Genomic DNA, 12,981 nt, shown 5'->3' on the forward strand with positions numbered 1-12,981 from the left:
CTCTAGTTTGCTCTAGGCTCAGAATGCTTGTGGTTCAAAGAATTTGTTATGTAATTTTTATGAAAATTTTTGGTGATTAACAGCGATCTTGCTAATCGAGCGATTCCTGGAAAAGTAATTATGTTTAAAAACCCAAAATTTGTAAAACGTGTTTGTTTGTAACGACATACAACGTACTTGAGAAACACAAAATTAGAAATAAATTGGTTATCGTCAGGGCCAGGTCGAGATAGCCTGGAACGCCGCTCACATATAAGTAATAATAAACTCATCACGTCAATTCTACTGATTTTGAGATCAATTAATTGTAGACCCGCCATCGTTAAGTGCACAACAATTTTGATCCTACTTCCAAAATGTAATCGTTGATTATTAAATATTTCTGACAGCAGTAGGTATCTGCATATTATACAGCAACTTCAAAAATGACCTTAGCACCCAGTCAACAGAGTCAAAGGTCGACGATAGGCACCTCTTCAACGTTGTCAATGAATTATTTATGCTGACATCAGCTGAAAAGTAAATACCTATAATTGATATTAGTACCTTTGTCTGGATGAATTTGAAATCATTTGAAGACAGGAGTTAATTCTTTAACGTAATATCCTAAGTGTTATTCAATTGACTTGGTCTGCGTAGAAGTGATTTCATATGTGAACAGACATTCTGTTAATTAGAAAAACAACAACTGATACATTTATTCGTCCAAATTGACGACGAGATCATGTCACGAGAGTCGATGTTGGTCTAAGTTAAATTTAGTGGAATAAATCTAACACTAAGTCTGATTTACCCGCGATTTTAAGTAATATTTTAGTGCCCGTTGCCCTGATGAATACTGTGCTAGTTAACTTTCGAGGGTGATAAAGTTTATTCCAACTAGAGCAGAAATTGAACTCCCATTATCTATTTGATCCCGACCTTTAACTGCTGAAGCCGAACGTAAACAAAAATCACTACTATCAGAAGAGTTTTACACAGCACAAGCTTTTTATCAAATGATCACGCGATGCTGTAGCGTTCGCATTAAATTGGTTCAATGATTTTTACAGACCGTGTTGCATACATTTTTTGAAATATTCCGACTACGTGATTGAAACAATTGATCATTTCTGTACAACAACAACTCCGTTATTGTGTACGAATGGCAACCTTCCTGATTCCAAAAAAAAATTCAAAAGCAAGAATAAATTTGAAGCTTTGTTCTAATCTACAAAAAGAATTTGAAAAAAAGAAGTCTTCGATATCTCGCATATTATTCATGTGTCGAATAGCCATATCTCAAACGGCAAACGTAGCACGATTCATCAACAACGTTCTCCACGAGAAGATAATTTTTTCTTTCGAAGCGGTTGGTTTTTAATGAATTCCCTGCTCAAATCACTTTCAGCTGATAACTGATATTACTTAAGTTTGAATGTTCGCTATACTACGACAGTCAGCTCGAGACACTCGAGCATCGCACACTTTGAATTCTATCCTCGACAGTAGCCTAACCACATAATGAGAGCGGTTTTAATTTGTGTTTTAGCAGTCCTAGCTCTGGCCTGTGTAAAAACCGGTACATAATCTGATAAATAATATTTATAATAGAAGAATATGGAATTCGACGACGAACATATATCTAGGAAAATAGTTTCCAAATCTCGCTTTCATCGATAACACTCGACTTTTACAAATCATGAAAAGTGCTATGGAAATATTCTTTTGACATAGTATACGTGAAATTCCGCATTTAATGCACTTATTGATGCACTCAGTCCCTCACGGAAAAAAACCCTCAACTTGAGTGTCAATTCGTACTCCTAATTCATAGGTAATGCTAAATTCCCATAAGAAAAAATTAAGCGTATGAATTCACCCCAGATTGAAGGTTTTTTCCGTGAGGGGCGCGTGTTTGCGTAGCTTGTCGATGATTAATATACTATTCTGTCCTCGATTTTTCTGCAGCAGTGAACGGGCTTCCAACAGATAATGGCGGTCTGGATTTTTTCGCGAAGAGGCCAAAGATTTGCGAGCCCGGGACGCTGAAGGCGCTGGACTGCAACACCTGTCGCTGTAGCGACCGAGGCACTGACTGGGAATGTACGCTGATGGGGTGTCCCGAACACTACCCCCAGCATCGGCTTAAACGAGGTAACGAATTTCCCCAGTTTTCAAAGGCTGCATACCGCATGTAAAGGGATAACGCGAATAGTGTTAAGATAGTTTTACTACAATTATTACAGCTACGTCTTAGTTACGATTACTAGTATATGTATACTAGGATGCGTACTTTTTAACATTTTCATCAGAGCCCCCCTTCGACACGCTCCTTGTAATACACGAAAGCACTCATTTTTTACAGGGGAAACGATACGAGGGAAAAAACTTGTTTTTTAGCATACCTCAAGTTACATTTGTTTATAAATTTTTTTCGAATTCACTACAGATCTTCTACGCCGAAGTGGAGTAAGAGTACAATTTCTGTACGGCAAAGTGAAATTGCTGTACATTCCTTGTGAAGTCGACAGCTAACTCACAATCTTATAAAACCCGGTTTCCAAAATACACAACTGCTTTTCAAATTTCCTAAACTTGTGGCGTGAACCTAATTTATTTGCAAATTTCGTACAAATTGTTCTGGATATACTAACTTTCCGGATAATTGAACTATACGAGTACTCGAACTATCCGGATTTGAAGTTTCACATGGTAAAATCCCAGCGCTCGTGATTTTCTTTCTTTTGCTGACCTGTATTTGTCTTTTGAACTTTTAATTATGTACACAACAGTTTTGGTTCCATTTCCAAAGTGTACCTATCCGAGATGAAAAGTGCCACGTAAATACCCCAGCGCCTGTCTGCGTAACTTTTCGATGGTGATACATTTTTTGGTTTCGATTTTTTTTGCAGAAGTCGATTCTCCCACGAAAAGACCAAAGATTTGCGAGCCCGGATCCACGAAAGCCCTGGACTGCAACACCTGTTTCTGCACCGCCGATGGCACTGCATGGGGCTGTACGCTGATGGGGTGTTCCGAACACTACATCCAGCAGCGGCCCAAGCGAGGTAAGGAGTTTTGAGGAACATTATCGTTTACGATGTACCGTGTCATGTAGGACAATTTTTACAGCTCGCAAAAGTTGATTTGATTGTCTGGCCGTTTTCATAATACACTGTGTCTCGATCTGCATGTTCAACCGTGACAAGTGCACGACGAGAATGAATTAGTAAAGAGTCGCCAAACCAATTCCATTAATGATAAAATATCATCGAGTGTGCACGAATGTTTGTATCAAGAAATGAATGCGTTGCAGTTACAAAAATCTTGGCTCACCTGTTGCAACCTTTTCACGAATCATTTATATTAAAGTTCCGGTGAAAATCTACTCCGTTAATTCTCTAGTGTTGACGATTACATGAATTGGTGGTTTTTCTCCAAGACACTGTGCGAATAGTTAATCAGTACATACTATTCTTAGCCTGGCTCTATCACTGACTAGTGGTAGATTTTTATCCTCAGGTTGGGATAATGGATATACATATAAAGCGGTTTATATGATAAAAATGTATATTGAGATGTGAAGTACAAGAAAATTGTAAGTCGGATGCGATTTTCACATATGTTGTTCCTATGCAAGGTATGATACATTGCATCTTACTTATCTTCAGGGCTCGCTTCATGACCTTATTGTTGAATATGCTGTAGTGTTCCAGCCGCTCCTCCTGTCAAGTTATTTTTCGTCACGTTCTTATTCGAAGTCGCTGGTAAACATTAACGGGAAAGCTATTCAATAGTTCATCAACATCACATCAAGGATCTTATATAATCATTTTGAACATTTCGAATTTACTCACGCAGTAGGCGTGTAGATGTAGTGTAGAGTTCTGTGCGGGGTCGTTGGTATCGCATGAATGTTATCGTTAATCGAGGCTGATTTCTGGGAAATATTCTCACTGGAATTATGCAAGCATCATTTATTTTGAAGCTCAGTTTTTTTTCGAAATATTATCTACCGGCCTACTCCCGACTAAAATGGTTATTCCATTTGGAGTCGCTTCGGTACCAAAACAATCACTGCAAACCGATTGGATCGCGCATTGTTAATTTTTCAATATAATATCTATTTAGTTTATAGAAACAGCTGTTTTGGTACATGGAGAATCTGTCTAATAATGCTGAAGTGAGTAATCGAATCGTAATGCCGTAATTCACGACTGAAATCATCTATTGGGTGTGAAGAAAAAACATCGGACCTATTTGCACACGGAATTCCGAGTTCAAGGATCTTGCCAAATGTGTTTCTTTTCCAAAAATAGAACTGAAATCGTTTTCGTTCGGAGAGCCACAAGTCCTGGATGCCCGGGGCGTTGACGCACTGCTTTGACAATTATTTCCACGATTGATTCAGTAAAATTTCAGTACTCGGGAAGCATCTCTGGAATAAGTAGCTCCCATTTAACGATTTGGATGCCATGCGATAAAGTTGAGACTACGAAACAGTCGGAAGATGATCAATTTGAAGGTTCTCTTTAGCATCGTAATGTGCATGTCGGTGGTGCTTCACTGTACCGAGGTACAGCCGCGCAATAACAAGTTGAAACAAAAACATATGTGTTAATTATTTCTATATTCTCTACATATAGAGAGAAAGTAGTCGTAGCGACACGCGATTAGAGCGAATAGAATACGCGAGGAGGGTGAAGAGAATCGCACTTTGACGTTATGGAACGTTGCGGAGTTGTTGGAACGCAAGCTTGGAGAATGTGAAAGAATTGGCGTCCTGGACATCAATTTTATAATCTATTGAAAGGCACAGACCTAAGATTCCGAGCGACAAGCTATCCCGATTCAAGTTGGACCAGCTTCCGACGGCAAAATTACGAATAAACACTAAGCCACAATTCATTTGTGGATGTGACTGTTGAATAGTTATAGCGTCTAGTCCTCCAAGTCCTGAAAAGGCAATGGTTCTTTGAGCCTACATCGTCTCAGAAACTGTTGTACAAATATTCAATGTCAAAGTCTTAAGCGCTCAATTTAGTGCAGGGCTCGTTAGAACTGTCTAAATTTTCCACGACTGCGTAATGTTGTTTTCGTAAGTTTAAACTTGGAATTCCGCCGGGGGCTACGTCACCTGTAACTGATAAATTCACTGTGGTACTTAAGGCTGAACCATGGATATGCTACAACAGTCTTTTCAGACCACTGGAACCGTACAGAACTTGTTCCTTTCAGTAGTTCAGCGTTGCGTTCAATATGAATGTGGTAGTCGTGCTATCCGTGGCTATGATACTTCTCGTAGCCGGACAAAATGGTAAGCGAATTACTTGTACTGTAGTTTTGAGCAACGAATAAGAAAACATAATTCACACTTTAATCTGGTTGGAACGCACTGTAATACACGAATGTAATCGCGTTGAGTATAATGTTGCACAATCGAATCTATGCTATAAAAATATTAATATAACATGTAACACGCTTTACATTTCTTTGTGTTACCTGAATGAATCCACGGAAATTCTAACTACAGCTGAAGCTGACTCTCAGTTTGTCGAATCTGACGTATTGAAGTTGAGTGGAAGTTTGAGCAACGAAAAGTGCGAACCAGGGTCCAGAAAATTTGATGGCTGCAATACCTGCACTTGTACCCTGGATGGAAGCGGATGGGGCTGCACTCGAAAATTGTGTGAAGAAGGAACAATTGAAATTGTAGATTCAGGAAAGCATTCCAAGCGATCAGGTGAGAAATTTCTTTGTTAATGTTAGTAACTGCGTTTGATTTGTGAGACATTCATAACCTGGTGTCTAATGCGACCCGCAATTATGTTCTATTGCAGATACTAATTACGAGTCATTGAGTTAGATTTTGATCGGTTAATTCATTTATTATTACGCCTGTCTTAGAAGGACGGTTTTTGAGCCATTGGCAACTCATTATCTGCGTGTGAATCGACGTATGAATATTATTTGTCGTTTCATCTGTTATAAGTAAATCTTACCAGCGAGGCATGGAGACCAAAATTTGTTTATGAGAGTTATCTGGCCCGTATTAATGATGTTCGGGATGGTCGCAAGTATTCCCGGCGTTTCGCATTGTCGCATTAGTCAAACCCCGAATGCTGACTCTTGTGCTCGTTCCAACGCTTCATTATCACCATGTACGGTATAATTCGCTCTGGGCCTGCGACGTTGGAACTTTTGATTTTTAAATGGCTTGCGACTTTTTCCCGACTTTGTCTCAAGTCTCAACTGACGACTAGTATTCTTCGAAGCTGAACCTAATTCGTTATGCTGCAATGATTCGTTCGAACGAAGTGCAGGGGCATTTATTAATTTCGTTTTACCGGTAGTGAAATACACACGAGATATTCGTTTGTACACATATATCAAAAATCGTGTAGGTCGTAAATACGAAATCAACTCTACGATCTTAAACCAAAATTTAAGCACGGAGAACATTCAAAATTAACACGATCGATTTTCAGCCGGGCCGGGATTTCCTGCGGAATTGAAACCCCGTGTGGCGAGCTCTTGAGAATCAGAAGATTTACTTTCAGCAACCGACAGATCTATGAACAGGATCCACGGAATATGATGCCTGCAATAATTTCCACTGTCTATCAATGGCCTTGGATGAACTTGCACGCAAATTCACGGTGAACAGGCTCATATAATCGAAGAAGATGTCATCGCGTTTAATCTATAATAATTTGTATAAATCCATTGCAATTTGCTGATTGACTAGAACAGATATGTTCATAGAACTGTACGTAAAACTGTATTACTAATATTGTACTTGAATTTTGATACGGGTCGTGATCGAAATGACAGGTTTTAAGGAAGTTGATGGAATTTCATATAATAAAAGAAACTACACCATGAATGTGTGTGAAGATTGCCAAGAAAAATCACTTTATTGGAACAATGGTAGAAGGAAAGATGTGTGATGGAGGTTGACTGAGAGAAGGATAACCGGACACGATGGTAGCCGAAAAGAAACTGTTTAGGCAGAATACTTGTTACGTAATGTAATAATAAAGATGTGTGAGATGGTTGGACGTCCGTAGAGGCGGGCTGCTAAGAGGTTGGTAGTAAACTCCCTCGTTCTAGGAGGTCCAAGGGCTTGTGGACCTTGCTCCTTGGCTGTGGTGGCGAGGGAGTCTTCGATGATACCCTGAAGGGCTGCATCTTAGGAGGTATTGCTTGGCGTCGCTTCCAGGCACCAGGCCAGGTGTTTTGGCCTGGTCATCGAAGGAGTGCAAAATTTACAACCCCGAGTCCGCGATGCTCGATAGCTTTCTAGAAATCTTTCCCGAGCACAAGGCTATGCCGGATTTTCTTCACGAGCCTTCAGGATGCGTTTATCAATTGCCAGACGTATCCCGTTTTCGACCAACTTCGTCCGTTGATAATATTAATTGTGATCTAACGGTAAGTGAAGGCAATATCGATAAACGTGGATAAATATTGTCGATATTTCCAGTGTCCAGTTTCATTTTCATTTTGATCAAAAGGACCCCGTGAACAATAGGAATGGTTTGAATAGAGGGCAACGCTGCATCCGAAATTTAATATGTGCTTCGATAAATTACATTTTTCTCGGTAAAACTGTCATGAATGATATTTTGTATGATAAGCTGAAGTGAGTTTTATGTGCTGGTCTTGCCTACTGCATCTTGCTTAGTGACCAGAATAGGTAGATTCAGAAACTTATTACACGTTGAACCGCGTTATTCATTTTCTATAATTTTGCATTTGATTCGCCAGACGTATGGTCCTTTTTTTCTGGACACGATATCAACGGCGAGCCAACAATCGCTATTCGATTTTCGAATAAATCGATCATTTTTTCCCGATTAATCGAATATAATCGATTATTTTTCAAACCCGATTAATCGGCTAACTCGATTATTTTTCCTCACAATCGGTCTTTGTTTATACTCCCATGAACGATGCAATACAATATCAATTTATGTGATGGAAAAATCAATTATTATCATTGTCTTATTTACTAAGTACCTATTTGATGTACCAAGTGACAAGTACATTGATATTTTTACGTGACATTAAAAATTATTTGGAAAGAAACTATATATTATCGAAATAAATGTTCGCTATTAAGACTTCATACTAAAATTGATGCCATTTCTGTTTCCAATTCACCGTTTAAAAAAAATACAAAATAATCGATCAAATGAATAATTTTTACCGATTAAATCGAGTCATGTTCGGTTATTATTTTTAGCTTCGTGGACATCGCTAAAATATACTAGGCTACTAGGTAGACATAGTGAATATTTCGAGATGCATCCACAAACGATTTACAAGAACCATTCGAAGTTTCCTTAATCCGCGAAAATATGCAGCGATTTTTCAGAGGTACAGCGTATGGATATTTTGTTACACGTAAGTTCAATGCAACGTGATGCTGTACAAACATCTTTGGCATTATTTTTTTCTGTACCTGAGGTGACCTATCGAATCGTGATGCCGTGATTCACGACCGGAATCCTTCTAACAATAATCTAAAGTTATTTACTTCTAACCTAACCTGTAGAAAGTCTAGCTTGTATTTCTTACAATTAGATATACGTTTTGATCCACGGTCACGGATCGTTATAAATTTTCTTCCAACTTTTGAGACAATTTCTCGTTGGTTTAATGGTAAATAGATGTTAAGGCCTCGTTCAACTCAAAAATATTGAACAGATTAAACGTTACCATCAAGAGAAAATGTAACAGCATCGACAACTATAACTATATATTAAAAATACCTAGTTGCTCATACCACATTTTCTTCGAGTTCTAAAAATATTGAAATACCCTTCATTCTACTGAAATTTTCTGTAGTAACTACACATATAGCAAATGAAATTTTTCCAAGTGCATTGGCACAAATGCGTCGTACGATATTTGTTGGTATCATATCAGGATGTGTGTAATAATGCGATAAATGCAAATTGTTTTTTCCCAAAGACTTGCAACTTTATTTATTTATCTACTCTTGCAATCCGATGCCGGATGTCGACCTGCAAGCGGTCCATAGAATTCTATTAAACAGATTTGGGAATTAAATTTATCAGTAACAATTTAGGCTAATTCGTTTCCGGGTACGCAATGATTCTGGTCCTTATCGCTTCTCTTGGGTATCCCTTCACATTTTTTCGGTTACTGTATCAGCATCAACGAAGCGAGTTGGTTGGTCAGCGGTCGGGGGTGATTGACGTAATGATCTACCAACCGATGTGGACCGTGGGGTGGAAGCCGGATCCGTCAGCGGTGTATACGACGTTGACGGGGATTCCCTCGGGGGAGATGTAGCCGTACTTGCCGTTGACAACCTGGAACGAAAATGCGCGTGAAAGTTTGACATCCGGGAGAAAGAATAACGATCTCTGAGCAGCGACGTAAAGATCGGAGTGCGGTCTTCAAGCGTTAAGGTAAATCGCCGAATCAGAGAGTCGAAGAACCAGAAGAGCTGGTTTGAACCCTGATGCTGTAGTCTACTGTATGTACTTTGAACAATGTGGGACGTAAGGATGTAAGGAAGGACACGCATGCAGAGTATCGGAAATTTTACCGCAGTGAACTTGTAACGTCGACCTCACTCGGGTATCGGTTGGTTGTTTCACCTCAATTTTCCCGCCCCGGCGCACTGACAATAATCAATCGTTCACGACTAGCGTGCACAGCGAAGCCGCGTGAGAAATCGTAATTCCGAAGGGGAGGAATGAGTCTTGCGAATCTCTCGAAGCCGACCATTCAAGAGGTTACAACGGAAACACCAGCAAGTATAATAATAATTCGGCGAAAACCGGTCGAGAATTTCGATTACTCGCGGATAAATTCTCTCGCATCCTGCGATCGAACCAAGTATAACGTACCTTTTCCAGGCCTTTGCGAGTCCAGTAGGGTTCGCCGCTCTCGGCAGCGTAGATTCCGTTCTCGGTCCTGTATTTGTAGGCGTAGGCGCCGTTCGGGTACATCACCTGACTGTTCTCCAATATGCGGGGGTTCCATCTGCAAGGGAAGATGATACATTTTTGCGGTCACCATGTATATCAGGGTAGAATTAACGGGCATTCGATCAAAGTCGCCTTGTCAGTGACAGACTCACCGGCGTCGAATCAAATTCCGGCTTACCTTCCGTACGCTCTGTTTGCGACGCCCGCACGAGAGGCGGGGAAAGCCGTCTTGGATTCCTTATTCTCAAACGCGAAGGGCTTGACGTGTTGGAAGCCGGAGTAGCCAGGGTTTCCTGGGTCTGCCGAGAATCCCAGGTCGCCTCTGTTGCCTGGGTTTCCATTGTACTCGGTGAACTGGCCAAGAGCCACGCCCAAGAGAGCGCAAGCCACGATCTGCAATCAAATAATAATCACACTTGGCAAGTAATACCTCGGGTGCAGACGATTTATTCCCGTGGTTTTTCGGCGCGATTATAGAATGTGACGTACGATGCTTTCGTTCGTTTCCCTTATTTACACTCGTCATGTACGGATGGGAAATTTTAAGGGGTGGTAAACCACCGCCCCTTGCGAATGTTTCGTTAATTATTGAGATCGATCACTCACCAGGAACTGCATGGTCATAGAAGAAGATACTGGCGAAAGGATGAAGTTTCGGACGAATCTGATTTCTGGATACGAATGCCGCTGCATTTATACCAAAATGATCGGGAGTGCTCGATCGCCTCCTCCAATCGAACGGCAGCACGTTATTCCCATGTGAGGTTAACTCCTCATTAATCTCGGATTGCGGATGTTGATTCACCCGCAAAATTTCGACGATCCTATTAAAGACAAAAAACGAGACAACTTGATGAATTTAAAATAATTCCTAAATCCACGGGAGCCTACTATTCTTAGAATCCGAGGCGCAGAGTTTATTTCATTGATCCCGGAAAGTCGCCGATCGACGATACATAGTTTCCGCCACACGCAAACATGCAATGATCGAATGCATGTTTCATTTGCCGAACACATTACGAAGGTCAGTGAATAGAATTTAGAATGTCAAGGGATTCCAATCGTACGTAGGTATGTATTAGGGTGTGTCATTTTAGGGCGATATTTTTTTTTTTTTTGCTCATCGCCCGAAAAGTCTTTAGTTCGCATCTAAAAACAAATCCTCGCGCAAGGGGAGCGCTGTGAAAAAATATTTAGAGGTAACTCGACGGCATTAAAATTTTCCCATTTGATTAACATGGGAAAATTTTTTTTTCACTATTATTGGTTCTCCCAAGTCTGATTGAATCGTACGGTATTTTCCCTATATGGTTATATACGAAATCGGATTCTCTACAAAAAACGTCTCTTGACTTTTGTCTGTAAAATCAACGGCTTACGAGTAATTGATGTGCAAACCTAATTTTCTACAAAAATATGTATATCAGTGTTGTTGTCAAATAATGATTTTATAAAAATAACTAATTTTTCGATAACTGTTTATGAAGAAACGTCGATAAGAATAAATGTTGTCGTAGGTTTGATGAATAACAAACTTCGGCTGTTAGATTATTATTTATTCGGCGTCACAAAATATATAAAGTCATTTGTTTTACAAATAAATTAATTTTTTTTCAAATCACATGATCGAATCGAAGCAAGCCAAATATAAAATTAGGTTTGCACATCAATTACTCTCAAGCCGTTGATTTAACAGACAAAAGTCAAGAGACATTTTTTGTAGAAAATTCGATTTCCTATAAAATCCTATAGGGAAAATACCGTACGATTCAATCAGACTTGGGAGAACCAATAATAGTAAAAAAAAATTTTCCCATGTTAATCAAATGGGAAAATTTTAATGCCGTTGAGCTACCTCTAAATATTTTTTCACAGCGCTCTCCTTGCGTGAGGTTGTGTCATAGATCCCGGAAAGTCGCCTGTCGACAACCATAGTTGCCGCCATACACAAATATGCGATGATCGAATCCATGTTTCATTTCTCGAACACATTACGAAGATCAGTAAATTGAATTTAGAATGTCAAAGGATTCCAATCGTATATACGAGGTATTCCACACCACTTCACCTAATCGGTGAAGGTCACCGACGCCGATCTTGGTGTCAATTTTTTTCTCAATTCGTCTATCGAAAAAAAAGAACACCTGTTCGGCCGTTTTTCGATTAGGCCACCTGTGTCGATTTTATGAATTTTCCAATCTTTCAACTTTTTCGAAACAGACTTTGTTCAACTGGCTCTATCTTCAAAAACTTTCATTCTTTTCAAAAAATGATAAAGGTATAAAATGTGTCAATAAGTCCGAGCTTTCTGAAAAAAATTTTTGAAAATTTTTCCAACCACACAATTCTAAAATTTTTTGTATTGCGACACCTTCGATTTTCCTGAAACATTGTACTTGCATTCGACCAGTTACAATCAAGTTTTCCTCCAATGGAAACTATGGACTTCTGATTCGTTCGGGAGTTATACCATCATAAGTATCGAAAAATCAAAAAAATTAACGGAAATCAATCTTAGTGTTTTTTAATGATTCTTGAATCCCTCAAGAATCCCTTGAGGGGTTCTTGTGAAATTCAATCTCAATCATCCTTGTCCTCTAATCTATCTGTGTAAATAAATTCAGCTCGATAGCTTCAACTTTACGTAATTTAGAGCGATTAACTCGATTTTTCAAAATTTTGTAAAATCTAAACACCGTAAGGGATTCCTGTCAAATTCAATACCAATCGACCTCGTACGCTAACCAATTTGTGCAAAAAAAATTATAACCATAGCTTGAAATTTACGAAAGTTAGAGAGCGTACAACCATTTTTGTCACATACAACACACACACCCACACATACTTACGGAAATTAAAAAAAAGATGTGTTTTTTCGACGTTTTAAGACATTTTGAACACATTGGCATGAAAATCTAAAAAAAAAAATTTTCACGGAAACAAAGCTTCCTCTATGAGCAAGCAAAACAAAAAAAAAAAAACACCGATATTTAGAAATTTTCCACCTGAAAATATATTTGGCATAGAAAAG

The 12,981-nt window shown here is 39.2% G+C and overlaps 2 protein-coding genes across 3 annotated transcripts in view; one reads left to right on the forward strand and one right to left on the reverse strand.

The window, feature by feature from the left end:
• Positions 1 to 1,417: 1,417 nt before the first annotated feature.
• LOC124216458 (U-reduvitoxin-Pr21) lies at positions 1,418 to 6,868 on the forward strand. The gene is made up of 5 exons (XM_046621003.2): positions 1,418 to 1,561; positions 1,951 to 2,136; positions 2,895 to 3,050; positions 5,516 to 5,725; positions 6,471 to 6,868. Exons 1-5 carry the CDS (start codon positions 1,504 to 1,506, stop codon positions 6,518 to 6,520), a joined length of 660 nt encoding a protein of 219 aa, XP_046476959.1. The 5' UTR covers positions 1,418 to 1,503; the 3' UTR covers positions 6,521 to 6,868.
• A 2,072-nt stretch (positions 6,869 to 8,940) lies between these two features.
• LOC124216459 (uncharacterized) overlaps positions 8,941 to 12,981 on the reverse strand; it is a 42,745-nt gene continuing 38,704 nt past the window's right edge. For both annotated transcript variants that reach the window (XM_046621005.2, XM_046621004.2), the window contains exons 2-5: positions 10,557 to 10,774; positions 10,129 to 10,343; positions 9,870 to 10,005; positions 8,941 to 9,326 (exon numbers count right to left, since the gene is read on the reverse strand). In XM_046621005.2, the coding sequence (XP_046476961.1) occupies positions 9,219 to 9,326; positions 9,870 to 10,005; positions 10,129 to 10,343; positions 10,557 to 10,643 (546 nt within the window). In that variant the 5' untranslated portion in view covers positions 10,644 to 10,774 and the 3' untranslated portion in view covers positions 8,941 to 9,218. The remainder of the gene's footprint in view (positions 9,327 to 9,869; positions 10,006 to 10,128; positions 10,344 to 10,556; positions 10,775 to 12,981) is intronic.

Source organism: Neodiprion pinetum, chromosome 4 (genome assembly GCF_021155775.2).
Source record: "Neodiprion pinetum isolate iyNeoPine1 chromosome 4, iyNeoPine1.2, whole genome shotgun sequence".
Classification (NCBI taxonomy): domain Eukaryota; kingdom Metazoa; phylum Arthropoda; class Insecta; order Hymenoptera; family Diprionidae; genus Neodiprion; species Neodiprion pinetum.

Excerpts from the sequence above, each read along its gene's own strand:
- LOC124216458 (XM_046621003.2), top strand. The coding sequence starts at position 1,504 with ATGAGAGCGGTTTTAATTTGTGTTTTAGCAGTCCTAGCTCTGGCCTGT. Across the intron at positions 1,562-1,950 it reads TCTGGCCTGTGTAAAAACCG|CAGTGAACGGGCTTCCAACA; the intron begins GTACATAATCTG and ends ATTTTTCTGCAG. Across the intron at positions 3,051-5,515 it reads CCAGCAGCGGCCCAAGCGAG|CTGAAGCTGACTCTCAGTTT; the intron begins GTAAGGAGTTTT and ends TTCTAACTACAG.